Source organism: Microcaecilia unicolor, chromosome 1 (assembly GCF_901765095.1).
Source record: "Microcaecilia unicolor chromosome 1, aMicUni1.1, whole genome shotgun sequence".
In the NCBI taxonomy this organism is placed as follows: Eukaryota; Metazoa; Chordata; class Amphibia; order Gymnophiona; family Siphonopidae; genus Microcaecilia; species Microcaecilia unicolor.
The window spans coordinates 242982886-243009401 of NC_044031.1; the positions used below are offsets into that span (position 1 = coordinate 242982886).

The window sequence follows — 26516 nt, forward strand, 5'->3', positions numbered from 1 at the left end:
ATTGAAATCCCCCATTATTATTGTGTTGCCCAGTTTGTTTGCGTCCCTGATTTCCTTTAACATTTCCGCATCCGTCTGTTCGTCCTGGCCATTTTCCCAAAAGATGACACTACTATATTAAAAACAATGGGCAATAAGAGTGAACCCTGAGGAACACCACATAATGGGGACAGTTAATTCCTCACTTTAACCTGATGTGTTCTTATTGTTAAAAAGCCCTTAAGCCAGTCAAAAACTGTACCTGCTATACCAATCTTATCTAATATCTATAAGCGAATCTCATGGTCAGTCATATCGAACACTGCTGTGAGATCGAATTGGATCCCTATTAAGCAAGACAAAACTCTGTTCTGCTCTAAATACTCTACAATTTGCTGAATAACTATTTGCTTCTTATGTTTTTGCAAATAAAGGAATGATTGCTACTGGTCTATACTAATCTGTGAAACAGGCGCAGATCGGTTCTTTATAATCTGTTTTAAAATAACGTGCTCCAGATCTATTCCATTTACTCCTTGTTCATTTGTCCTATCACATACCTCCTTTTGTTGATTCTGATACTACAGATTGTATTCTCTTGTTACTCTTTAAGCCGCATTGAGCCTGCGATGAGCGGGAAAGCGCGGGGTACAAATGTAATACGTAAATAAAATAAATAAATAAATAAGCAGGGTATTGCCCCTGTTCCAAGCACAAATTCAACCATGCTGTAAACCATTTTAGAAAAGCCATTGAAGGAAATCTAAAAAGCTAAGTAGGGCAAATATCTAGGCTACAAGGTGAAGAAGAATATTTTAACAACAATCTTTTAGTCTGTTCTAAATTAATAAGATTAAAAGAGGCCCATGTCTTATCCTCAGGGATACCTGGTTCCGCTTGTTGCAAGCAAGCAGAGTAATTTGTCTATTTTTCTAAGGAAACAGTTGGCAATGATGTACGTATTTTGTCAATCTTAGATTTAAAGAGCTCTGCTAATTCCTGAGCTATTTAAAGTAATACTTCTTATTAGTAGATTGCAATAATTCTTTATAAGTACTGTTTAATTTTCTCCATTTACGCCTGTCCTATGATACCTTACTCTTAAGCCAAATATGTTCTAATCTATGACAAGATCTTTTTAGAGAAAGCAGTTATTCATTAAACCAGGGGGATAGAGTTACTTTGCTGTAGTTCTTTAAATTGGATATTGGCAATTGAGCTGCATACAGAGCCTATTTTAAGCAGGAATAATACCTCTTTAAAGCTGTTCTCTGTCTCCATCTGCTGGCAGGGTGACATAAACCCCCTGTCTCTGGACTGGTCTAACAGGATTCAAAGAAAAGAAATTAACAGGTAGTGTCGTAGAATATAAGATTACATTTCTCCTGATCCTATGAATCTTCAGACCTCTAGGAATAATCCCATGATTCAGTCTATGATGCGACTTACCACCAGTTGTGGAGTAAGAATTCGTAGCAGTCTACAAGTTTTATATCTATGGAAAGGCTTTCAGATGACTGGGATAGCCTGCAATCCAATGTACTACAGAGTGACAGTGAAGCTTACTTTCTTAATGTGTCAAGTATGTAGTTATAATCTTTTATTGAAGACTTTCTGGTCAGATACTTCAACCGATCTGAATACTGCCTAGTACTCTGACGGTTGAGACTGCTGGTTGCTCGTCCATCAACCCTATGCTGAGGCATCAGAGCAAGTTATTTGGAGAGTAGTCATCTTACAAATTCTTTTACTTATTTTTTTCTTTAAGGCAGCCGATTTTGTGCAGATTGAGTTTTCAGCTAATTTTTCTTGTGGCCATCTTCAGTCATTACCCCTTTTGTTGTTGTTAAAGTTTTATATGGCCTTGTTTGACAAAATGTCTACTAATCCTATTAGAACTCCAAAATGTTCTGGTGCTTTCTTCATTTTTTATGACTACAAGCCTAAGTATTAATAATCTGAGGGCATTGTTGGCATTTGGTTGGATTTTATAATATTTAAGAATTTCATTATGATTTTGCTTAAGTAAATTTGTTTTCTGATATAAAAAAGCATGCTGTTAGTTTCAGAAAATGGGCTTCCTTGTGGTCCATGCTATACCAGTCTAGATGAGTTAGTTATGTCACTCTACCAATAGATATAGTGAGAGAAAAAAAAGTTTAGAGCTGACTTAACACCCCTTATAGTGGGCTGTTTCTGCCTTCACAATCTCAGTATGTCTCTTGCTCCCTGAGATGGTGGTCCTATACAGCAACTACAAATAGGCTGCTTTCAGGAAGGATTTAGTCGTAGGTTTCCAGTGGTTCAGAAGATGCTGTAGGCAGCAGTCCTTTGGGGTTGACTTGTCCATTACCTGGTGGTGCCTGGTAATTTTTCATCCTGACAGCAAGAGCTGCTAATAGTACACCTTCTTACTAGATTGTCTCCCGCTCTGCTATAATGCTGTGTCGGATTTGGACTCATTTGGGGGTCTGAAGCGATCACCTCCCCCCTCTCTTCCTCCATATGCTTCCAGTATATTAGGGGGGGGGGGCAGGGAATTGATGCACTGCAGGTTAGCCATGGCAATTTAGCATGCCATTTTGTTACATTTGGCCTGTCTCGGTAGTAAACAGGCAACAGGTTAGCAAGTGCAATCCATCCTCTTGCTTTCAGTATACCTATAAAAAAAAGAGGTAATGTGCTGCAAGTAAGTCTTGGCAATTTAGTGTGTCAGATTGTGCTTTTGGTTTGTTTTGGGACCAGGTTTAGCAAGTAGCTATAAGTTGAAGCTAGTGGAGTTCCCCAGATTGAGCTGTGGCCTGTGCTTGTTGAAGAAGACCTGGTTAGTGTTTTTTTATTGGTGAAATTTGCAGCCATTTTATTACCACTTTGTGCCCAAAAATACATAATTAAATCATGCTGATCCCTTTAATATCTTTCCTTCTGGTTGTCGACTGGAGATGTTCATGAAGGCTACATTTCTACCCTCAGGCGTGGCAGAGCTCCAGTTCTCTACTGAGTTTATTTCAAAAGGCAATCTTGCACATATTGGAACTTATTGGAGCTCTCCTCCCCACCCCTCCCAGATAGGGGAGTAATGATGGGAACAGATTGCAGAACTGGCTATCTGTCCCTCTACACAAGTGGAGCTGTCTCATATGCCTTTAACAGCTGATTAGGCTTATAAAGCATGAATTGTTTCAGTGAGAATAATTTAAAAAAAATAATTCTTGGGTGGCCCACCTTTGGCAGTACCTTCAAGTACCAAGTTGAGTGCTTTCCAGCTCTGGATTGTATCCCTGCTTGGAAGGAACTATAGGTTTATTTATTTATTTTATTTATTTCGTTGCATTTGTATCCCACATTTTCCCACCTATTTGCGGGCTCAGTGTGGCTTACAATACATTGTAAATAATGGAAATACAGTTTGTTACATTACGATTATGGTTACATTGTGAATAGTTAAGGAAGACAGAGTTATATTGGTCACCTTTGGGGCGTAGAAACTATAGGATATGTCGTTGGGGAATTACTACGGTGATCGAATAGTAACAAGAGAGTGATGGGTAGAGAGTTTTTATCTGTGGGTAGATTGTTGAGTGGGAGAGAGTACGGGGAAGTGGAGTACGTGAGGTGATGCTGGCAGTGTTATGGGCGCTAGAAAATTCCAGTGAATGGGGAAAGAGGAAGAGGAGAGAAGCAAATTTGGCAGACAGAGATTGCCTCCTAGTGACACTTATTTTCAAAGGCTTGATATCCAAGTAGTTTTCAGATGTGTCTTGTGAGGCAGGGGGATGCTATAATCTATAGGGGGGATGCTATATTCCTGGGTGGTTGTAGACTTTCACTCAGTGGCATACCAAGTGGGGGCGGTCCGTCCCGGGTGCACGCCGCTGGGGGGGGGGGGATGCCGCGCGCCAGTCAGTGTCGTCGGTTTCCATGCTCTCTCTGCCCCGGAACAGGAAGTAACCTGTTCTGGGGCAGAGGGAGCATGGAAACCAACAACGCTGACCGGCGCGCAGCATCCCCCCTCCAGCGGTGTGCACCCGGGGAGGTTCTTTCGCCGGGGTGGGGGGGTGTCTCTTCGCCGGGGGGTGGGTGGGCGCGCTGCACGGGGGGGGGGGGCGGGGCACATCGGCGATCCGCCCTGGGTGTCAGCACCCCTCGGAACGCCACTGCTTTCACTCCATCCCCCAAGTACTTCCTCCTATATCTGATTACTGGAGATGAGATCTCAGGTTGAGATGCTTGAATCTTGCCTTAGTTTTTATTTTATTTTTTTATCTAAGCATTACTTAAGGTACTGCTGTTAACTGACATGCAGGGCACAGCAGTTTACAGGCTAATATATACAAATAGAAAGGAACTTCAATTGTAAAACAGGAGATATGCATTCCAAACAAAACCATAGTCAAAAGCAGTAAAGCAATAAAGAAAGAGCTGCCAAAATACAGACCCCCCCCCCAAAACCAACTCAAGCTTCAAAAGCTTGAACAGCCATGTTTGAGAGAGCGTTTATCTAGAATCTGGAACAGCAACGAATTCCATAGGTGAGGAGTAGCAAAATAAAAAGCACATTTTCTAGTTCTCCCTAATTGAGCAGAGCAAGGACTAGGAAGAACCATCCCATGGTCATTTATTGAATAGCGAGCACAAGGAGGGAATGTGAAATAGAAAGGGAAGAGAGATAGGACATACAAAAAGCCAGAAGCAGGAGTTTGAACTTGACACAATACATTGGACTGTTCCTGCTGGTTATTTGTACGGCGAAACATGGCCATGTTGGGCGATTTAAAGGAAATTGTTTGCTGTTTTGATGACTTGGAAATAAATATCATTTTACTTTTTACATGGTCTGCTCTTTTTTCTGATGATCTGATGTTCTGGAACTTGCAGATTGTTTGCCTGTTTGTTTTTTGGGACCTTCTTTGAAGGAGATATTACGTTCTTTATTTGGAAGGGGAAGCCCCCCCTCCCCCCCAATCTGGCGCTCCATCTACTCTGTGAGCATCAATTGGAAGGAGGCTTAGCTGTTCCTGACTTGAAGGCCTATTTTCAGGGTGCACCAATTCGCCACATATGGGATTGGCAAGTGGGGATGGGACAGAAATGTTATGTATGCATGGAGCAAGCATTACTAAGCATTACCATTTACTCTGGGCCAGGAAAAAAAATTATTAGGTCAGGGGAGGGGGGAGTAGAGAACACTAACCTGTACACTAAGCATATCTTAATTATGTGGTGGAGGGTGTGGGATAGAGATGTGGGTATCCAGAGAGAAGCCAAGTTGCCATTTATTCCTTTTAACTGGGAGTTAAGTGTATTGGAGGGGGGCAGGGCCAGGTGTAGAGGTGGGATGGGATAAATATGGAGTAGATTTTTGCAATCAATTAATAGACCAAGGACATATAAAATATTTTATGTAACTATAAGCAGAATTTGGAATACCATGCAGGGTCTTCTGTATGGAGCAGGCCATTGAATAAGTGGGAGGAGTTATGGTTATTACACCCGGGAGCTCGGGGCCCCCTCCCTCTATTTATGCTGTATGAGTTTCCTCAGGTTTTATAAAGCTCCCCTGTATGTTAGCCTGGGAGCAGGATCTGGGGGGTGGACTACTCTGATTCCCAATGAAAAGATATTATAATGCTTGCTCAAAAGTTCTCAGTAGCTATTACCATTAAATAAACTAATGTTAAAATTCTCATGCAATGGCACATTTCTACAGCCGAACTATACAAGTTGAAGTTGGTCTCTGACAAATGCTGGAGAGGCTGTGAGGGTATAGGTTTTCTATTTCATCTCTGATGGACCTGCCTGGTTACTCAAGAGCTGTGGGAGATGGTGGCACATGAGATGTCCTTAATTTTCAAGCAACATTTTACTCTAGATCCTGCCTCTTGTTTACTGAAAAGATCTTCTGTGCTATTATGAGATTCACATGACCAGGTCTGTAAGGTTTGTTCCACTTTTCTCATCAGAGAACACCTGCTGTTTGTAAAGGGAAAAGGGGGGAGGATAGGGGATAGGATTTGATATACTGCATTTTTGTGATTACAATCAAAGTGGTTTACATATTTATACACACACACGTACTTATTTTTGATCTGGGGTAATGGAGAATTATTCTTCCTTTAGGTGATATGTTTTGTTTGCTATTAAGACCCACAGAACTTTTTAGAAGCTGCACTATCCAGTCAGACCAAGGAGCATTGAACGATATGAAGCTTTGGGAAAAAGGAAGCATTAAGATGCCATTCATGAATATCCCTGTATTAGATATTAAAAAATGTCAACCTGAAACTTGGAAGGCAATTGCTTGCTCACTGCAAATTAAACCCTGTCACAGTAAATCAAGAGGAAGTATAATTTGCAAGTAAGTGCTTATATGATTATTCTGATATGGGACTAGAAAAAATAAAACTATATATCATAAATATATCTAAGTATCTAAACTACCATACCTCTATTTTTTGTGTAAGAGGTATGATGTTATGGAACACGCTCCCAATAGAAATCAGAAAAATCGGTTCTGTTGTGCAGTTCAGAAAATAATGGAAAGCGTATTTTTTTCCAAAGCTTATGAATCCTGTTGAGATTTTTGTGAATTAAACAATCAGCGTGTTATTTTATTTTTGTCTAGTATGATATTGTTTTATGTGATATTGTTGTGTATGTTATTACTGTAATCTGCCCAAAATTATTGGATAGAGCGGGATAAAACTTTTTGAATAAATATGTAAAATAAATATGTGTCAGGGCAAAAAAGCTCTATCAGGCTTAAGGAAGCAAAAATGAGAATGACATTTTGTACTTGCCAGAAGTACAGTGGCCTTATGTAGGACAACACTTAATACGAAATCCTAACCTATTTCTTCCTAGGATTCTAATTCTTTGTATAAGAAAGTCTGTATTTTTATAGGACAGCATGTAAACGTTATTGATGAATCCTGCAATGGTCATATCTGTTATCTATATTTGTGTATATCTATATCTCCATATCTGTCCCCATCTCCGTCTATTCAGTCTCCCCATATCCATATCAGGAGCGTTTCGGTATTGTTGATGCCTAATTTATTAGCTTATCTTTGAGTAGGGAGGAAAGCAGGGAATATGGAGGACCAAAGGATAATGAAAATCAGGTGGGTAACAAGTTTTTGAGTAGGGGGAAGAAAATTAAGCTGTTGGGAATTGGAGGGGTCTTGTGATTATTTCTGTCATTTTATGATAGGGCAAATCGATCCACAAATATTCTGGCAACAAATATACGACAACGAATGGACAACACGCACTGATTCCATACTTTATCTTAACCACTGGGATGGCAGATGCAATAGCGTACTAAACAAAATAGCACCCTTAAAGACAAAACACTATACCTTGGTTCAATGACGAACTAAAAAAACTCAAAACACAATCTCGAAAACTTGAACGAGTATGGAGAAAGACAAAAGATTAACACACATTCAACACATGGAAACAAATACATAGAAAATACAAATATGCAATAAAACAAACCAAAAGATCCTACTACAAAACAAAATTAGGACAGGACTACAAAGATATGAAGAAACTATTTCAACTTGTAAATAAGTTACTAGACACTATCACCACAACCAACACAGACATCCCACTCGCAGACAAACTTGCTAACTACTTTAACGAAAAAATAATAAAACTATGCAGCACACTTCCTCATCACAATACTGACATCGAAATCTTCTTCAACGATTTGGACCCATCCTCCGAAGGATACCCAGCTGACCGCATTTGGACAACATTTAATCTCCTCAGCACCGAATCAGTTACACAAGCGACTCACAGGTTCGCCAAGACCCACTGCAAACTGGATACATGTCCCAGTCATCTACTCAAGTCTGCCCCAGACCACTTCATAGCAGACCTTACATCCCATCTAAACTTCATGTTACAACAAGGTTTCTTCCCTGAGGAACATGGCAACATCTTACTCACCCCAATACCAAAAGACGCCAAGAAAAGCATAAACGATATCACCAGGTACTGCCCAATTGCGTCTATCCCATTAGTATTAAAAATGATGGAGAGCTTCGTGACTAAACAGCTTACAGAATACCTGGACAAGTTCTTAATACTACATAATTCACAATCAGGATTCCGATCCCACCATAGCACCGAAACTGTCCTAGTCACCCTCCTGGCCAAATTCAAGCAGGAGATTGCCACAGGCAAAAGCATACTCCTCCAGTTCGACATATCGAGCGCATTCGACATGGTAAACCACAACATACTACTATGAATACTAGGCCACTTTGGGATTGAAGGAAACGTACTTAACTAGATCACCACCGTGGAAAGCAGTCTGCGGAGTACCTCAAGGATCACCATTATCACCAATACTCTTCAACATGATGATGATTCCACTGGCACAGTCCTTATCCAACCGAGGCCTTAACCCATTCATTTACGCAGATGATGTTACACTATACATCCCCTTCAGACATGATCTGACAGAAATAACCAACAAAATCAACGATAGTCTGAACATCATCGTCTCCTGGGCAAACTCATTCCAACTGAAACTGAACACTGAAAAAACACATTGCCTCATCCTTTCCTCTCCATATAACAAATACAAACCCACAGCCATAAATACTCCAGGTCATACCCTCCCTACCTCGGACAGTTTGAAAATACTCGGTGTCACACTCGATCACAGCCTTACCCTCGAGAGCCAAGTAAACTCTGTACCAAAGAAAATGTGCTATTCAATGTTGAAGCTCAAACGATTAAAACCTTTCTTCCCAAGAGCAACTTTTCGAAACCTAATACAATCAATGGTCCTAAGCCATGCAGATTATTGCAACGGAATCTACGCGGGCTGCAAAGAACAACTCAAAAAAAAACTCCAGACCGCCCAAAATACAGCAGCCAGGCTGATATTCAGCAAAACACGCTTTGAAAGTGCCAAACCCCTCTGAGAAAAGTTGCATTGGCTCCCAATTAAAGAATGGATCATCTTCAAAATCTGCACCTTAGTCCACAAAATCATGTACGGCGTAGTCCCAGGATACATGGCAGACCTTATAGACTTACCAATAAGAAAAAAAGTCAGATCGTCAAGATCCTACCTAAACCTACACTAAAAGGACTGAAATACAAAACAACTTACGCAGCCGGCTTCTCCTACATAAGCGCACAACTATGGAATGGGCTCCCAAAAGCTGTGAAAACAATCCACGACCAATTGAACTTCAGGAAATTACTAAAAACCTACCTCTTCAAAAAGGTCTACCCCAACGACCCCACGTAACCCTCTTCACCTACCAACACAGCATGACTATGATCGAGCAGGACATCACGCAATCTTCATCCATTCCGACCCTCCACTTATACCTCATACAATCACTATACAATTTTGTATTTGTTATCCACTGACTGGGCAAATGCCCTTGACGGTACTATGTAAGCCACATTGAGCCTGCAAATAGGTGGGGAAATGTGGGGTACAAATGCAACAAATAAAGTTTCGTACTATTGAAAAGTTTTCAGTAAATATGATTCCTTAGCCTCTGCAGCAGATTAATCCAGAAACTGATGGGTTGTGTCCATTTACCAGCAGGTGGAGATAGAGTATTGAACTGAAGCAGTGTTACCGGATGGCCAGTCCCTCAGTCTGTCAGTATATCTCTAAAGCAGGTGGTGAACGGCTTCTCACCAGCTCCTGGATTCTTCATTTGTGAGGCCGCTCCTGTGCTAGCATTAGCCAGTTGAACTAGGGGATGTTTGGCGAAGCGGTGCCAAAGAATACAGTAGGATAGTGTCACTGCTGATAAACCAGGGGAAAAAAAAAGGAAACAAAACAAGGAGTTCAGTCAGTATGTGTCACATCACAAAGCAGAAACAGGCAGAAAGCAATCCGAAAGCCTTCCTCACCAACGGAGAACTACAGTAAACCAAGCAGTAGTAGAAAGAAGATCCCCGCGGCTGCCTTTTGCAAAATGGCTGCTGTAACCTCTCGCAGCAGCTCATGGTACTTGTACCACAAGCAACCGATTTTCTTGAACATTATAATATTTTACATGTATCTAGATCTGGTTTTAGATTTGCGCACAGTATGGAAACTGTAGTAGGTTCTCTTTTGGACAAAACACATCAAATAAAAATGTTACAAGAAATGATTTATCTTGGGGGAAAGAGCTCTAGAGCACTCGCTACTGTTTATAATTTAAGGGCAGGCGCTGTATTTATAAGTTTTAGGATATTGATTTCTCCACCAATCACCAAAGGTGATAATTGTAATAAATTAAATAAATTAAGTATATATACTCAGAACACAAAGAGACCGTATTTTTAGCTTCAAAAAGGTTGATTTAATATACAATTGCACACGAGAGGTAGGTTTTATAAGAGATCTTTACAGATAATCTGTGCTTAAGTAAGGTAAAGTAGCAGGTCTAGATCAAAAGTTATGTTACTTACAAGTCCTTGTTACATAGTATGAACAGCATGAGGTAAGCACATGTTTGCAGAAGAGGTCCTCATAGCAGGCAGGTGGGCTACAGGTCCCAGGAAGAGAAGAATCTGTGTTGCAGTTGAAGGGAAGCATCTGCTTGTCTGGAACAGCTTCTATCTTTTATACTCTTGCAAGCTGCAGGAAGACATGTCATGTGTATCTCTGGGCGGAGGAGTGGCCTAGTGGTTAGGGTGGTGGACTTTGGTCCTGGGGAACTGAGGAAGTGAGTTCAATTCCCGGCACAGGCAGCTCCTTGTGACTCTGGGCAAGTCACTTAACCCTCCATTGCCTGCCGCATTGAGCCTGCCATGAGTGGGAAAGTGTGGGGTACAAATGTAACAAAAAAAATCCTTAGGGTAAAATCAGCTGTTGTCCTTCAATTTGATCTAAGGTAAACTTGAGCGATCTGACTTGGCAATTATTAAAGGAATGCCTATTGCAAAGAAGCTGGAAAACATGGAAAATCGTTCTTGAGACAGAAATCTCCGATTCTTAATTTCCCAAGAGTGGCTGCTAAGCAGCCTAAGGCTATTTTTGATAAATATACGAAAGAAGTGTTGAAATTAGCTGAAGAGGACTTTCCTCAAGTTTCAAAATGTTTTTACTTTCCAATGCACTGGTTTCTGTGGATAGTTTGTAATGTTGTCCTAAGAAATCATTTGAAAATCCAAGAACTTGATTGTTTCATTCCTTCTGGGAGTTAGAGATTGAATCTTAACTCTGTTCTTTAAGTTTAGAGCATCTAGGTTCTCAGATCTGGGTATTTCCCTGTTTAGCTAATTTTTATTACTGCAAGTTAGGGTGCCACAGATAGGAGTATTCTTCTTGCTAAAATATCCTATAGATGTACAATATATTATGAGAATGTGAAATTACCCTTTTTTTGTCAGATAAATCTTCTGTGGATAGAGCAGAGGGTGGCTCCTTTGATGAGGTGCTCTTAAATGCCTTGAAGCCTTATTGATAAAGAATTCATCTGTTTTTGTAGTGCTGCCTAAAGCCTTTTCCTTTAGTATCTTTTCTGTATAGAAAAGTGTTTCTTTTTATTTCTCTTGCATTATGTTTCCACCTCCAGTGCTTTGACTTTAGTTTCAGAGGAATATGTAATAAGCTTTCCATAGTCTTTTGAGATTAATTTTCCTGATATTGTTCTGAATTACATAATCAAGTTTTATGCTTTTAATTTTGTTTTAAATTGAAAAAAATAAAGTACCAAAAAAAAACGGGTTCCAAAAAGGGCAACAAAATGATTAAGGGATGAAACTACTAAAGCTCTTCTGCTGGGAAAAGATGGGGGGGGGGGGGGGGGAAGGAGAAAATATTTTTTCACTCAATGAATAGGTAAACTGTGGAACTCATTGCCACAGGATTTGGTAACAGCATTTAGTGTATCTGGGTTTAAAATATGTTTGTACAGGTTTCTGGAAGATAAGTCCATAAGTTTGCTGTTAAAATAGACATAGGGAAAGCCACTACTTATCCCTTGGATAGGTAGCATGGAATCTTGCTACTCTTTGGGAGTCTTCCAGGTATATGTGACTTGGATTGGCCACTGTTGGAAACAGAATACAGGGCTAGATTGATCATTAGTCTGACCCAGTATGGATATTCTTATGTTCTTAAATAGGCTTTTAGCAAAATGTTAGGTAAATATGAAAATGTATACTATTTTGTGTGTGTGTGTATTTTTTTTACATTGTAATAGTTTTGTAACCTGTTGTTGAGATTGGGAATATCTCCAAATGTTGATTGGGAATCCCTACAATTTGCTCTTGAAGAGATTCTTTTAGGATATCCAGTGAATGAGGATTTCTTCCTTCTTGCATAAGAACTTCCATATTTGGTCAGACTTTAAGATCCATCAATCCAGGTCACAATTAGAAAGATCCCAAAGAGTGGAAAAATTTCATGCCCAGGGATAACCAGTTGCTTTTCCAAAGTCTGCCCATCTTACAAACATTGGGGGTAGAATTTTCTGCTTGGAACTTGTCAAAACCTTTTTTTTTTTTAACTTATAACATATTTTCAATAACAAAGAAACAACTTGAACCAAGTTAATAATTAAAGGAAAGCTTCCAATTTATTAAAAAAAATTATTAATCTTCCATTGGCAAAAGTCCTCCATATATGGGAAAGCCAAGATACTAAGGGAGAAAAAGATGAGAGGTTATAGATAGATATCTCAAGCAAAAGAAAGCTCACAAAATTTCAACTCGCAGCACAAGCATAGTTGAAAAAGAGAGCAAACCCTTAGCTAGTAAGTTTCAGAAGCATCTGCAGTCAATCTCCCAGAAGCCAAGAAAGTGGCTAAATGACCTGACTCAAACAAAATACATTTCAGAAATTGAAAATTAATTATACATGTCTATGGAAATTGTAGAGAAAAAAAAAGCTACACCCAAGTAGAGCACACAAGCTGCAGGAGACTAAACTGCCACTGTGTCTTTTGTCTTGCTCTAGATAAATCTGGAGGCATACCAATTTTGAAATTGAAGAATAGTTTACCCCAGTTTCGAAAAAACAAAATTATGCCGCCATTTATCAAATATTAGAACAGCTACTACCAAGGCGGCTGTTGCCTGATTGGTATTGCAAGTTTCTATTAAAGCACTCGCATTTAATGAATCCATTTCAATACTGTTCCTTCCTTGATCAAGCTGGTTTCTCCTCTTAAAAGTTAGGTAGTAGGCTCTTAAAAGGGGAGGAAGATTACTTTCATGAATGTTACAAACTTCCAGTAAATATCTCTTGAGCATTTCTTTAGCAGATACCATTGTTAAATGGGGAAAATTCAGTAGCTGAAGGTTAGAACTTCTGATTGATTTCTGTATTAATTCCATCTTTAATCTAAATGCTGAAATATATTTTGTCAATGCAATCCTTAAGTAGTACAAATGATTATTCTCCAGCATCTAGTCAAGAATTAACAAAAGTTATCTCTTCAGGGTAATGAGGAACTTTATCCTCCAAGACTTGTACTTCTGCACTAAGAACAGAGTTTTATAAATAGAGCTAAAAAAATCAGTGCACCTTTATAAAATAGCTTTATAAAATATAACTTTGTGCGCCAGACTGCTGAAACCTGGTGTAAATCCTGACATCCAAGTTAGCATGCAGCCAGATGCGCTTTCAAATTTCAATGAATACCAATTAACATCAATAATTAATGGGTGGTGGTGGTTAAGAGCTCATTAATTTGTGTGCACATCTCAGCAGCATGCCCACATTTGGCTGTCATATATAGAATCCAGGGGTGGTAGATTTACATAAGGTAATAACAATTTTCCTCAAGTCACTAATAAGTTTGGAAGCTATCTGGGGGGAAGCTTTAACAGGATGCCTAGCTATGAGGTATCTAGGCAAGGAAAAGCCTGAAATTCCTGTTGCTGAATGGTATTCTAGGGAGTTGATGAAACAGTACCTGGATCCCTTACAACTCCAAAATCCTTCTGAAGCATTCTCCAGAGAGCAAGATATCCTGCTCTAGTCCAGGTCTCACTGGAACTCTAATGTTCTCATCTCCTCTTCCCTCAGCGTCTGTCTCCTCAATGTGCTGCATTAGCATTTCTAACACTCCTTTAAATTTAAGGCGTGTTAAACACTATCACACCTATACAGTTCTATGGGCGCATTAGTGTTTAATGCGCATAAACCATTTACACACGTTAAAAACACTAATATGCCCACAGCGCACCTTAGTAAACATAGGCGTTAATATGAAATGTAGCCTTATCAATCTATAGTATGGACTATTTTTCTTCATATGCATCACTGTGCACTTTTCCATATTAAAATTGCATATACCATTTTCGATGACCTGTCATGCTAGGTCATGCAAGGTCATGTAGAAGATGAATATATTGTAAACAGTAATCCTATATCATATCACACACTCCAATCATTGATGCTACATTTGGCCTCTAATTGATTAATGAAAAAGACCAATGGGGAGAGGATTTTGATTTTGTGCTCCCTTGCTTTCCAAGTTAAGAGGTTGATGAAAGAAAGAAGTGGCATTACATTCTTCTTAGGATAGAATTAGGCTGTCAACTTCACACATTATTGAACTTCTATGCCCCTGATATAGACCAAGAGAAATTTTGTGTATTGATGCAGTTTTTGGAGATCATACAGAAGGCCATATTACTTGGTGGGTGGAGGATTTTAATTTAACACTTGACCCTTACCAGGGCAATATGGGCCAAGCAGGGGGTTATGGTCAAACTGGTACAACGAAGTTGAAATCGCTCTTGCATTTCTGGGATCTATGAGTCAGGACTTCACATATTACTCTTCTATGCATGCTTCACATTCTAGAATAGACTTGTGGTTAGTGGAGTATAGGTTATTTCAAACGGTCAGGGCGATGGCTATAGAAATGTGCATTTGGTCTGATCATGTCTCTTTGGCCATCCTCAAGGGAGGAGAGACAACATCATGCATATTCATTGGGGAAAACCTGTCCACCCTAGTATTAGGAGACATCTCCAGTATCTAGACTGTTTCCATAAATTAGGAAGTGGACCAAAAAATACACATGCACACATCTACGTACTGTGCAGAGCTGAGCTGAAGGAATTAGAAATAGATTATATTAATGCTAAGCTTTAACAGCTAAAAAGTCCATTTTGAGTCAGGTAACTGTGGCTCCTAGCCCATAAACTTTTTTTCCTTTCTATTTATCAACATTTTCAAAATAGATTCCAAGAATATTCTTGATATAGAAAAAAAGTGAAGACAATCACCATAATGCTTATAAACTAACAGTAGCCAGAGTACAATAAGGGTTAGTAACAAGCCCATAGAAGCAGCAATGTCATAGAATTTCAACTATTAAAGACTACCATGTGGACAAAGGGGAGCCGGTTGATATTGTGTATCTGGATTTTCAAAAGACGTTTGACAAGGCTACAGAGGAAATTGGAGGGTCATGGGATAGGAGGAAAAGTCCTATTGTGGATTAAAAACTGGTTGAAGGATAGGAAACAGAGAGTGGGGTTAAATGGGCAGTATTCACAATGGAGAAGGGTAGTTAGTGGGGTTCCTCAGGGGTCTGTGCTAGGACCGCTGCTTTTTAATATATTTATAAATGATTTAGAGATGGGAGTAGCTAGCGAGGTAATTAAATTTGCTGATGACACAAAGTTATTCAAAGTCGTTAACTCGCGACAGGATTGTGAAAAATTACAGAAGGACCTTACGAGACTGGGAGACTGGGCGGCTAAATGGCAGATGACGTTTAATGTGAGCAAGTGCAAGGTGATGCATGTGGGAAAAAAGAACCCAAATTATAGCTACGTCATGCAAGGTTCCATGTTAGGAGTTACGGACCAAGAAAGGGATCTGGGTGTCGTCATCGATAATACACTGAAACCTTCTGCTCAGTGTGCTGCTGCGGCTCGGAAAGCGAATAGAATGTTGGATATTATTAGGAAAGGTATGGAAAACAGGTGTGAGGATGTTATAATGCCGTTATATCGCTCCATGGTGCGACTGCACCTTCAGTATTGTGTTCAATTCTGGTCGCCGCATCTCAAGAAAGCTATAGTGGAATTGGAAAAGGTGCAGCGAAGGGCGACTAAAATGATAGCGGGGATGGGGACGACTTTCCTATGAAGAAAGACTAAGGAGGCTAGGGCTTTTCAGCTTGCAGAAGAGACGGCTGAGGGGAGACATGATAGAGGTATATAAAATAATGAGTGGAGTGGAACAGGTGGATGTGAAGCGTCTGTTCACGCTTTCCAAAAATACTAGGACTAGGGGGCATGCAATGAAACTACAGTGTAGTAAATTTAAAACAAATCATAGAAAATGTTTCTTCACCCAACGCGTAATTAAACTCTGGAATTCGTTGCCGGAGAACGTGGTGAAGGCGGTTAGCTTGGCAGAGTTTAAAAAGGGGTTAGACGGTTTCCTAAAGGACAAGTCCATAAACCGCTACTAAATGGACTTGGGAAAAATGCACAATTCCGGGAATAACGTATAGAATGTTTGTACGTTTGGGAAGCTAGCCAGGTGCCCTTGGCCTGGATTGGCCGCTGTCGTGGACAGGATGCTGGGCTCGATGGACCCTTGGTCTTTTCCCAGTGTGGCATTACTTATGTACTTATGTACCAAGAGGTAGAACAGCGCGATTGTGAATCCATAAGGCAGGAATTTCTTCAGTTGCATATTAGAGTATCAACATTATTCCACAATGTATTTAAAATCTGTTTTTCAGAGTACTCTATCTTTTGCACAATTTCTTCTCCCCTAGAAAGCTGAGGAATTTCATAAAGTTATAAACTTTTCAGATGTCTGTCCAGCCTCAGGGTCTATGACCTCAAATCTGCTGTCCAGGAGTTTCTAGCAGATGTCCTTTGTTATGGAGAAATCTTGTTTGGTGACAAAGTTGAGGAAATGTGTGATCTAATTAAAAAGCATAGATACTATTAAGACACTATCCAGGCCACATACCTCTGCTACTTTTTCTTTTTGAAGAATTGCAGGAGGATATTGATTCTCTAATTACTACATGCCTAAGCATCGTTACACTCCTACTCCCCCTCTAGCTCAAAGGACTGTGCCTCAACGTTCAAGGCAGGAGCAGGGTCAGAAAACCCAGTAACCCTCTGTCTAAACAACAACTACTACTTAATTTTTGACTCCTTCCTAGAGAGCATTTCCACCGTACTGTTGTCCGTGCCAAATGGCCTACCTGTCAGAGGGAGGCTCACTCTCTTCCAACAGAGGTGGCTTCTCATAATCTCCAGTCGTTGGGTGCCACACACTGTTTAGCACGGCTACACTCTGCTTTGGCAAAGAAGACCTCCCAACCATCCACTAAAAGAGTCTCATTTCAACTCTCTCCAAATGAAATTCTTCAAGAGGAACTCTCGGCCCTCGTCCAGCAGAATGCAGTAGAATCAGTTCTTACACAAGACAGGGGTTGAAGGTTCTGTTCCAGATATTTTCTCATACCAAAAAAGATGGGAAGAGTATGTCCAATTCTTAGTTGGTGGGACTTAAGCAGGTTTCTACTCAAAAGAAAACTTTGCACGGTATCCCTGGGATCACTGCTTCCCATGATTCAACTTGACAATTGACTTTACTGTTTAGATCTCAAGGAGGAGAGGAACCGAGGAATACACGCCTAAGCTAAGTTAAATGTTTTCAATTCATTTTAGCATAAGCATTTTTTGCAAGTGACGTTTATGTTGTTTGGATGCTGGACACTGTTAAACTGTACTATAGGCGGTTTTTTTCTTGCCATTGATGAAGCAGCCCTGCTCCCAGTGTTTTTAATGCGAGTGAGCTTCTTGAGGCTGTTTCCTCCTGCACAGACAGTGATCCCGGGCTGCCAGACAGTAGATGAGCTCCCACCATTTTGTATATACCCTTTACTGCTAACACAGGGCTGAATATGTTGCCACCTCAAGAATTTTAACTTGACCCACTACGCCCTATCTTGCTTCATCTCAGACTTGCCCCACTTTAGTCTCCTCAAACACCTGAGTCATCGACCACCTATGCTGCCTGCCATACAGCCCCAAAGCATAATAGATTCACCCCTATGCATAATAGTAGGCAAGGCGGGGGGGTTTTCTCCTTCAAATGTTTCTAATGTGGTTGTGGTTGAACAGTTCAACTGCTTCATTTTTCCAAAACAATTTGTTCTAAGATGTTTCAGGGGTATTAAGGTTTTCCTTTGCATACTTCCGATGAGGTTGTAGAAAAGGTTTCTTTCTGACAACTCTCTCATGCATATTGATTTGTAAGCAATGCTGTAACATTCCAGCATCAGCAGGTCATTACACTGATTTTTGGGTGCTATTTCAAAGAACTGACCAATTTTCAGGCAGTTATTTGAGATTTTCTTGGTCTTCCAGATTTTGTTTTCCTTTAGTAGTTCCATGTGATTTACTTTTCTTAATGTTTCTGACAGGTGAAATTGCTAGCTGGAAGCACTTGGAGATTTAATAGCTTCCCCTTGCATCTTAAATGTGAATGTCTTCATTTTCAAATGTTCAGATAGATGCTTAGAGGAACTGGTTGTTGAAAGTAGATAGTATTACAGTCACAATCTGAGAGGTTAGAAGGGCCAGTATTAGTTCATTTAATAACTATTAACAAATAATGAATCAACTGGAAGAATATCCAAACTTTTTAACACCTACCGTATTTACTGTTTTCTTTTGTTGAATCTGTAAAAACCTGCAAATAGTAATTATGCATTTTAAAAAATGTGCAGAAAGATGTGTTAAACTTTGTACACGTGGAGATTGTTAGCTTCTGTTCGCTTAGGAAGTCATTAAAGCATAAAACTTCTGCCTAAACTTATTCTGGAGGAGAGGTGGAGAATGGAGATATGATAGAACTATTTAACTAACTCTAAGCCCTGGAATTGGGGAAGGGAGGTGTTTTACAGTGAGACTGAAAGGAGGTAGGCTCAGGACTAATCTAAGGTTTCTTTACAGGACATGAAGAGTAGAGGAGTGTGGTAGCCGTGTTAGTCCACTCTTAAGGTTATCAATAGAAATCAAACAAAATAAAACATGGAAAAGAAAATAATATGATACCTTTTTTATTGGACATAACTTAATACATTTCTTGATTAGCTTTCGAAGGTTGCCCTTCTTCGTCAGATCGGAAATAAGCAAATGTGCTAGCTGACAGTGTATATAAGTGAAAACATTCAAGCATTACTATGACAGTCTGACAGGGTGGGAGGATGGGGGTGGGTAGGAGGTATGCATGGGGACATCAAAGCATATCATTGATATTCTAACAGGATGGGTGTGGATAGGTGAGGGGTGGGATGATCAACAGAGACATCACATGACATCACATGGTGCCAGTAGGGCTCCCACGCCTGTTGGTCAGCATTTTACAGGACCAGGACACTGTACCAGTGACTTCACAGTGAGAATCCTGAAAGGTAACTTTAAAACCATACAAGAACGTAAGACCTTTGAAGTCAGAATGATTGAATATTTTAACACCCAACAGAAAGGACTTAACAAGGACCTGGGGTTCCTAGCCCATTATAAACCATAAAGCTGTATGTCTCTGTTGATCACCCCACCCCTCATCTATCCACACCCATCCTGTTAGAATATCAATGATATGCTATGATGTCCCCATGCATGCCTCCTACCCACCCCCATCCTCCCACCCTGTCAGACTGTCATAGTAATGCTTGAATGTTTTCACATATATACACTGTCAGCTAGCACATTTGCTTATTTCCGATCTGACGAAGAAGGGCAACCTTCGAAAGCTAATCAAGAAATGTATTAAGTTATGTCCAATAAAAAAGGTATCATATTATTTTCTTTTCCATGTTTTACAGGACATGTAAGTGGAACATACTTGCAGTGAAGGAGGTGGAGGTGAGGAAAGTATCATAGTTCAAGAAAGGAGAAACGCTGAGCATCTTTGAGGGAAAAGAAGGGAGGGTAGAGACTAGACTGTTGGATAGATGAGCAGACCGGATAGGCCATTTTTTTTGTTTCCTTCATGCTGTCTTATTTCTGTGTTTCTATACACTATAGTACTAAAACTACTTTTCTTTGTAAAGATCAGATTGTATAGAAATCCTGAAGAAATGCGGCGATCAGAATAAATTTCCTGAGGGCTATACAGCTGAAAATATCTGTGAACTTTTATCACCAACAGATGACTTGGAGAATTGTATTCCTTTGGACACATATCTCAGTAAGTAACTCTAGAGTTCAATATTCAAAGCAATTTAAGTGGGCAGGAGAGGCTCCTGCTTACTGTAATCGCACACTCAGTTGACCAGCTGCCAATATTGAATGACACTTAACCAGACAGTGTAGCTGAATATTGGCTGTAACTTTGGTTCAGGGATGGAGTCAAGGAGGAGCCAGCAATTATATGGGTACCCAGGGCCGTGCCTAGGGTCTCTGGTGCCCCCCTGCAAACTATCAGTTGGGCTCCCCCCCCCCCCTCCCGTGTGGCACAAGATGCAAAGGAAATAGAAGCTGAAAGATGGAGTGCATCTTTGTGGGATTGCTCAACAAATAGAGGGTTTACAACCACTTAGCTTTTCGTGCTTTCATGTTCATGAAATTAGTAATTAAATCTTTGATGTCTAACTGGGCACATATATCATTCTCAGTAGCAATCATGGCAAGGCTTACAAGCCTTTCTTGCGAAATACTTGATCGCAAATAATTTTTTATGATTTTTAACCGTGAAAATGATCGCTCACCACTTGCCACACTGACAGGAATTGTCAGCAATATTCTTAGAAACAAATTGCTATACATTGCAAAATAAGATAGCAGATGTAAATTCTCAAAGTGGACATATTCCAAACACTAAAATGAAAATAAAATGATTTTTTTCTACCTTTGTTGTCTGGTGACTTTCTTTTTCTAATCATGCTGGCCCAGTATCTGATTCTGCTGCTATCTGTCCTCTTAACTCCGTTTCCAGGGCTTCCTTTCCATTTATTTCTTTACTTTCTTCCTTCTTCATTTCTTGCTCTATATCCATAAGTAAAAGCTGGGTCCTCCGCAGACTTGACTGTCCAGTGGATCAAGATTCTGCCTATTTTCTCCATCCATGTGCAGTTTTTCTCCTCTCTTCCTTTTCCCTCATCTCATCTCCTTCCTCTCTCTTCCCTCCCCTCCCCTCCATCCATGCCCAGCATTTCTTCTCTCTCCCTTCCCCTCCATCCATGTGCATCTCCTTCCTCTGTCTTCCCATCCCTCCCTCCCCTCCCCTCCATTTCCAGCAATTTCTCCTCTCTCCCTGGGCCCTGCCTTCCCATCCATGTCCATCCTTGTCCCTCTCTGCCCTTCCCTCTTCCATCCATATCCAGCAATTCTCCTCTCTCCCCTCCCCTCTATTTCCAGCAATTTCTCCTCTCCCTGGGCCTGGCGTGCCCTCCCATCCTTGTCCCTCTCTGCCCTGCCCTCCTCCATCCATATCCATATCCAGCAATTCTCCTCTCTCCCCTTCCCTCCATTTCCAGCAATTTCTCCTCTCCCTGGGCCCTGCCCTCCCATCCATGTCCCTCTCTGCCCTTCCCTCCTCCATCCATATCCAGCAATTCTCCTCTCCCCCTTCCCCTCCATTCCATTAATTTCTCCTCTATCCCTGGTCCCTGCCCTCCCATCCATGTCCATCCATGTCCAGGCAGTGTCGAGGAACAAAACGGAATCCGGTATCCTCCCAAAGACCTGCCTGTCTTCTGCATCTGCCACACACACACCCGGTACTGATAGAGGAACCCACTGCATATATTTCCAGCTCTGACTAATGTGCGGATGAATTCTGGGCTAGCAGCACCACTTTCTATTGCTTAACCCTTTCACGAAAGATTGCCTTCTTACCTATTCTCTTCACTTCTACTCCGTTTATCTTTCCTGTAATTATTGTTTAGGAGAAAGATGGTGATACGCTCAAATATTCAGAAAAGAAAGTGTGTGCAATTTATAACCAACCAATGGCCAGAAAGTACATCCATGTCCATCTTTCATTTAAATTTACCTCCAGGCTTCCCTTCGCGCTCATTCGTTCCCTCAGTGTCCCGCCTTCTTCTGACGTCATTTCCTTGCAAGGGTGGGACACTGAGGGAACGAACGAGCGCGAAGGGAAGGCTGAAGACGTCAGCAGCGCTTTCACTGACGCTGCTCAGCTGGTGCGACGTCGGAGGTAAATTTAGGTAACAGATTTAAAGCCCCCAGGGCGGCGCAGGGCTGGGGTAAGTGGCGAGGGTAAGCATTGTGGCGGCGCCCTCCAGAGGTTGGCGCCCCCCTGCGGTGCTTACCCCGCTTACTGTGTTGGCACAGCCCTGTGGGTACCAATGATATTCAATGCTAGTGTCCACAGAGCTTAGTAGAAAGAAGGGACTGCATAAAAGGCAGCCCTGACTAACACTGCTTAGCTGTTTGGGTGCCAGCACCCACTGTCCTATAGCGTTGCATGATCCCCCTCCCACACCTGACCACATCAACAGAAGCCCCCTCCCACACACACACACACACACACACACACACACACACAGTAGGTCCCCTGGGCATATCTCCCCATCCCTAGTAGTCCAGTAGGTAAGGTGGGCAGGAAAGAATCCCTCTTGCGCCTGCTTAAAATGGCTACCATGACATCCTAGTGGTAGTTTCGTAGTATTGTGATACTACTGCTAGAGGTTATGGCCACCATTTTTCTGCAAGAGTGAGTGGTGCTTGCTCCTGCACACCTCACTTGCTGGACCAGATGGTCAAGTAGGCCCAGGAAGGGCTTCTTGTTAATCCATTAGTTCCCAGTGTTCCCATAAGAAGCCATATGGGAACAAATTGATTTGTTCCCATATGGGAACAGTGGGCACTAATGGGTTAATGGGGTCGGGTCTGGGGGGATCAGAATCAGGGGAGGTTGCATCATGTAGGGGCTTCTATTGTTGGGATTGGGTCGAGGAGGGGGTATCAAAATCAGGGGGAGAGGAAGCTGGGGAGACCTGAGATGCTCTTGGCCAATATTTAAGTCCTGACTAGAGCCCCAGTAAGAGCCGGCGGCCAGCACATGACCGCTTAGGGATATTCATTGCTTGGTTCCTGGACATGACCCAGCTTTTTAAATATCTGGGACTAATTTAGCCAGTGACAGATCAGTGCTTAAAAAAACCTGATCCTTCTGGCTGAATATTGATTGGCTAATTCCTATGGGGTGTACAATAAAGATGAAATACAAAAGACAGATAATTCAATTAGTCTCATAACTGTCAAATCTTTATTGTTTTTCACATCTGTGCAAAAGAAAAAAATAAATTGTGTAGTAGATGAATAAGCACCAACCAAATTATCACCACAAAAACTCTCTTGAATAAACAGAAAGTAGATTCGCTCTGATTTTAGCAGCTGTGTGGTGCTGACAGCCAGAGCAGCTGGACTGAAGAAAGGAGCTTCCCACTGTATAGCTGATTTAGTAGTGCCAGGCCAAGCAGGTAGTAGAAAGGAGCAGCTGACACAAGTTTTGGTGGAACCAAAAGAGGCTGGTGCACCACAACGGTATGAAAAGAGCAGCCAATCCCAAACGGTGACCTTCACCACCGCAATGACTATTGAAGGCAGTGAGTGAGATTTTTCTACCGATACATCCGGGGTATAAATTTGAAAAGATCTGCACATTTTGCTTTCTAAATGCTACAGAGACTCTATGGCCATGATTCTCAACCTTTTTTTTTTTTAGTTAGGACCCACTAGGTGGACACTGTTCATATATGTAACACACTGCATATATGACCCTCAGTAGAGTTACCATGTGTCCAGATTCCCCAGGATAGGGGACTGTCGGGGGTCTGTGCGGTTTTTACCAGCCTGCCCATTTGTTTAGGTTTCTGGCCACGCAAGTGGGCTGGCTGGCTTCCCTCCCTCCCTCCCAGCCCCCCCCTCACCGAACCTACTGATTCGCAACCTGGTGGTCTAGTGGGCCTCTTAAGGGCAGGAAATAACCCCACTCTTTCCTGCCCTACTGCTGCTTCTTGAAAACGGCTGCAGATACTTTAAACGGTGGCCTTGCGAGACTTACGTGGAAGTCTTTCAAGGTCACAGCTTGAGGCGGGCAGGAAAGAGTAGGGTTCTTTCCTGCCCCGAAGAGGCCCCTAGACCACTAGGGCTGTAAGGTAGGCCCAGGGAGGGGAGGGAGGTTGATTTTCTGTACATGGATGGAAGGGAGAGGAGAGGAAGATATGCTGCTCAATGGATGGGAGGAAGAGAAAGAGCAAGCTGCATGTGGATAGGAGGGAAAGAAGGAGACAAGCTGCTCATAGATGGGAGGGAGAGAAGGGGACAAATTGCACAGTGATGGGAGGGCAAGAAGGAGACCAGCTCTGCGCATGGGGGGAGAGAAAGGGGACAAAATGCTCATAGATGGGAGGAAGAGAAGGGGGCAAGCTGCATGTGGATAGAGGGAAGAGGAGAGGGGGACATGCTGTGAAGGGAGAGGGGAAGAAAAAGTGGGAAATGCAGCAGATGAAGAGGAGAGGAGGACATGCTGCTCATGGATGGGAGGGAAAGGAAAGGGGGGGGGGAACATGCTGCTCATAGATGTTTGATTTTTTTGGAAATGTACATATTTTCTAATATTGTATTTAGAGTATGGAAAAAATGTATTTCTGTTTTTTTACCAGTATTTTCACTGCTTATAGAATCTGTGTAGCAGGGGGCTTTTTATTTTTTGTTTTCTCTTTTTTTTGTCTCCACAAATATGATAATTCTTGTGGTCCTTTGGTCCGACACTGTATAGCAGTTTCTTATGGGTTAAATGTGACCATGCTCTGAATCCACAAAAGTCCAACCCCCCCTCCCCCCCTTCACAAATGTAGATCATAACTAGGATATTTCTCCTTGAAAGTCATCATACAATTATTCAGATTCCCATGTGATTGGAGCAGTAGCAACATAAATCTCTGTACTAGCCTCATTGTGAAATGTAAAACCTAAAGACTCAACATACATTTAGCAAACGTGTTATACAACCATAGTGTCACGCTTCTTACGAAACACTGGATCTATGAGCCTCTGGGCCACCGCTGAGGAGCAGCAGTGGCAGGAGAATCACCCAAACAGGAGACAAGGCAGAACACAGACAGACAGGTACACCCCAGACTGGAGCGGCTGGGCTGGAACAGAAGCAAAAGCAGCAAGTAGGAGAATAGTCCATGAAACCAGCAGAGTCTACTGGCAGGCAGCAAAGCAGCAGGGAAACCAGGAACCACACAGAGTCAGGCTGGCGGCAATCAACAGGAACCCAGGAATCAAGCAGGGTCTTGGGCAGGCAGCAATCAGAAGAATAAACCGGGAAACAAGCCGAGTCTCGGGCAGGCAGCAGAATAATCTAGGAAACAAGCAGAGTCTTGGGCAGGCAGCAGTCAAAAGGGCAAACCAGGAAACAAGCAGAGTCTAGCAGGAACAGAAAGTAGCAAGGAAAGCACAGCAACAAACACTCACAGAAGAACACTCCTCTGAGGACCTCTGTTGCAAGGCAAACTAGAAAGCTTCCAGGTGGTTAATAAAGGCAACATACAAGGGAGTTCACCAGGTACGGGTACTGCTTAGTTCCAAAAAAGTCCCAAAATTAGATTGTAAGCTCTTTGAGCAGGGACTATCTTTCTTCTATGTTTGTACAGCGCTGCGTACGCCTTGTAGCGCTATAGAAATGCTAAATAGTAGTAGTAGTAGTAACAGTCTGGGAGGCTGGAAGATCCAGACCGGACCAGAATACCTTCTGGAACACGGGAAACAGCAAGCAGTCAGTCCACAGCAGCCACCAGGTCTAACCACCAGGGGGCGAGGTGAATGAGAGCATGAAACATGGGCACAATCGTAACACGTAGCACTAATGCTATGATTCAAACAGCAAGTACCCTATCTATTACTCCTTGGGAAGTTTGGAGCAGAATGAAAAATTCTGCACAAAAATGTTGGAAATTGTGTGCACAATATTTTAAAATTCTGCACATCTTTATTTGCAAATTTTTTTTATGCAGAATTTCCCAAATCATAAATCAAATCAAACCAATTAGAGACCATTGGTGTAATGCATGAGACCAAAAACATTATAGGAGAGGTTAATGGATAATACTAGAAGGTAGACGTCATTGGATTGTTATGAAGCAGTCTTTGGTAAGAGAGAGAGAGGTTTTTAGCCTCCTCTTGAAGCTAAGAGAGCTGTTTTCTGTTCTGATGGCAGTAGGTAGAGAGTTCCATATTTTAACACCAAGTACAGGGAATAGAGAGCTGAAATCTTCTGATTTTGAATTGTCTTTTGAAAAGGTGACGCTTCCATCAATTGTTGTTTCAGTCTGTTAGACTGGACCAAATGTAGCGAAGTGGTTTTAAGTCAGTAGTTCAGAGGTAAAACCCTGTAAGATTTGAAAAACTAAACAAGCAGCTTTGAACCCGAGTCTTTCTGCTGTGAGAAGCCAGTGCAGTTTAAGATGAGTTGAAAACTAGTATATCTATTCAATCTGTATATTAGTCTAGCAGCTGTATTCTGTATGATTGACAATACCAAGGAATAGAATGTTACAGTAATCCAAGTGAGGTAG

General features: G+C 41.5%; 1 protein-coding gene across 1 annotated transcript in view; it reads left to right on the top strand.

Annotated features, from left to right (window-relative positions):
• The window catches only part of LOC115474499 (reversion-inducing cysteine-rich protein with Kazal motifs-like), a gene marked incomplete at its 5' end in the record, with an annotated part of 272499 nt that overhangs the window by 118254 nt on the left and 127729 nt on the right, over positions 1–26516 (top strand). The window contains 2 exon segments of the mRNA XM_030210026.1: positions 6125–6337; positions 20016–20152. Of these exon segments, the coding sequence (XP_030065886.1) occupies positions 6125–6337; positions 20016–20152 (350 nt within the window).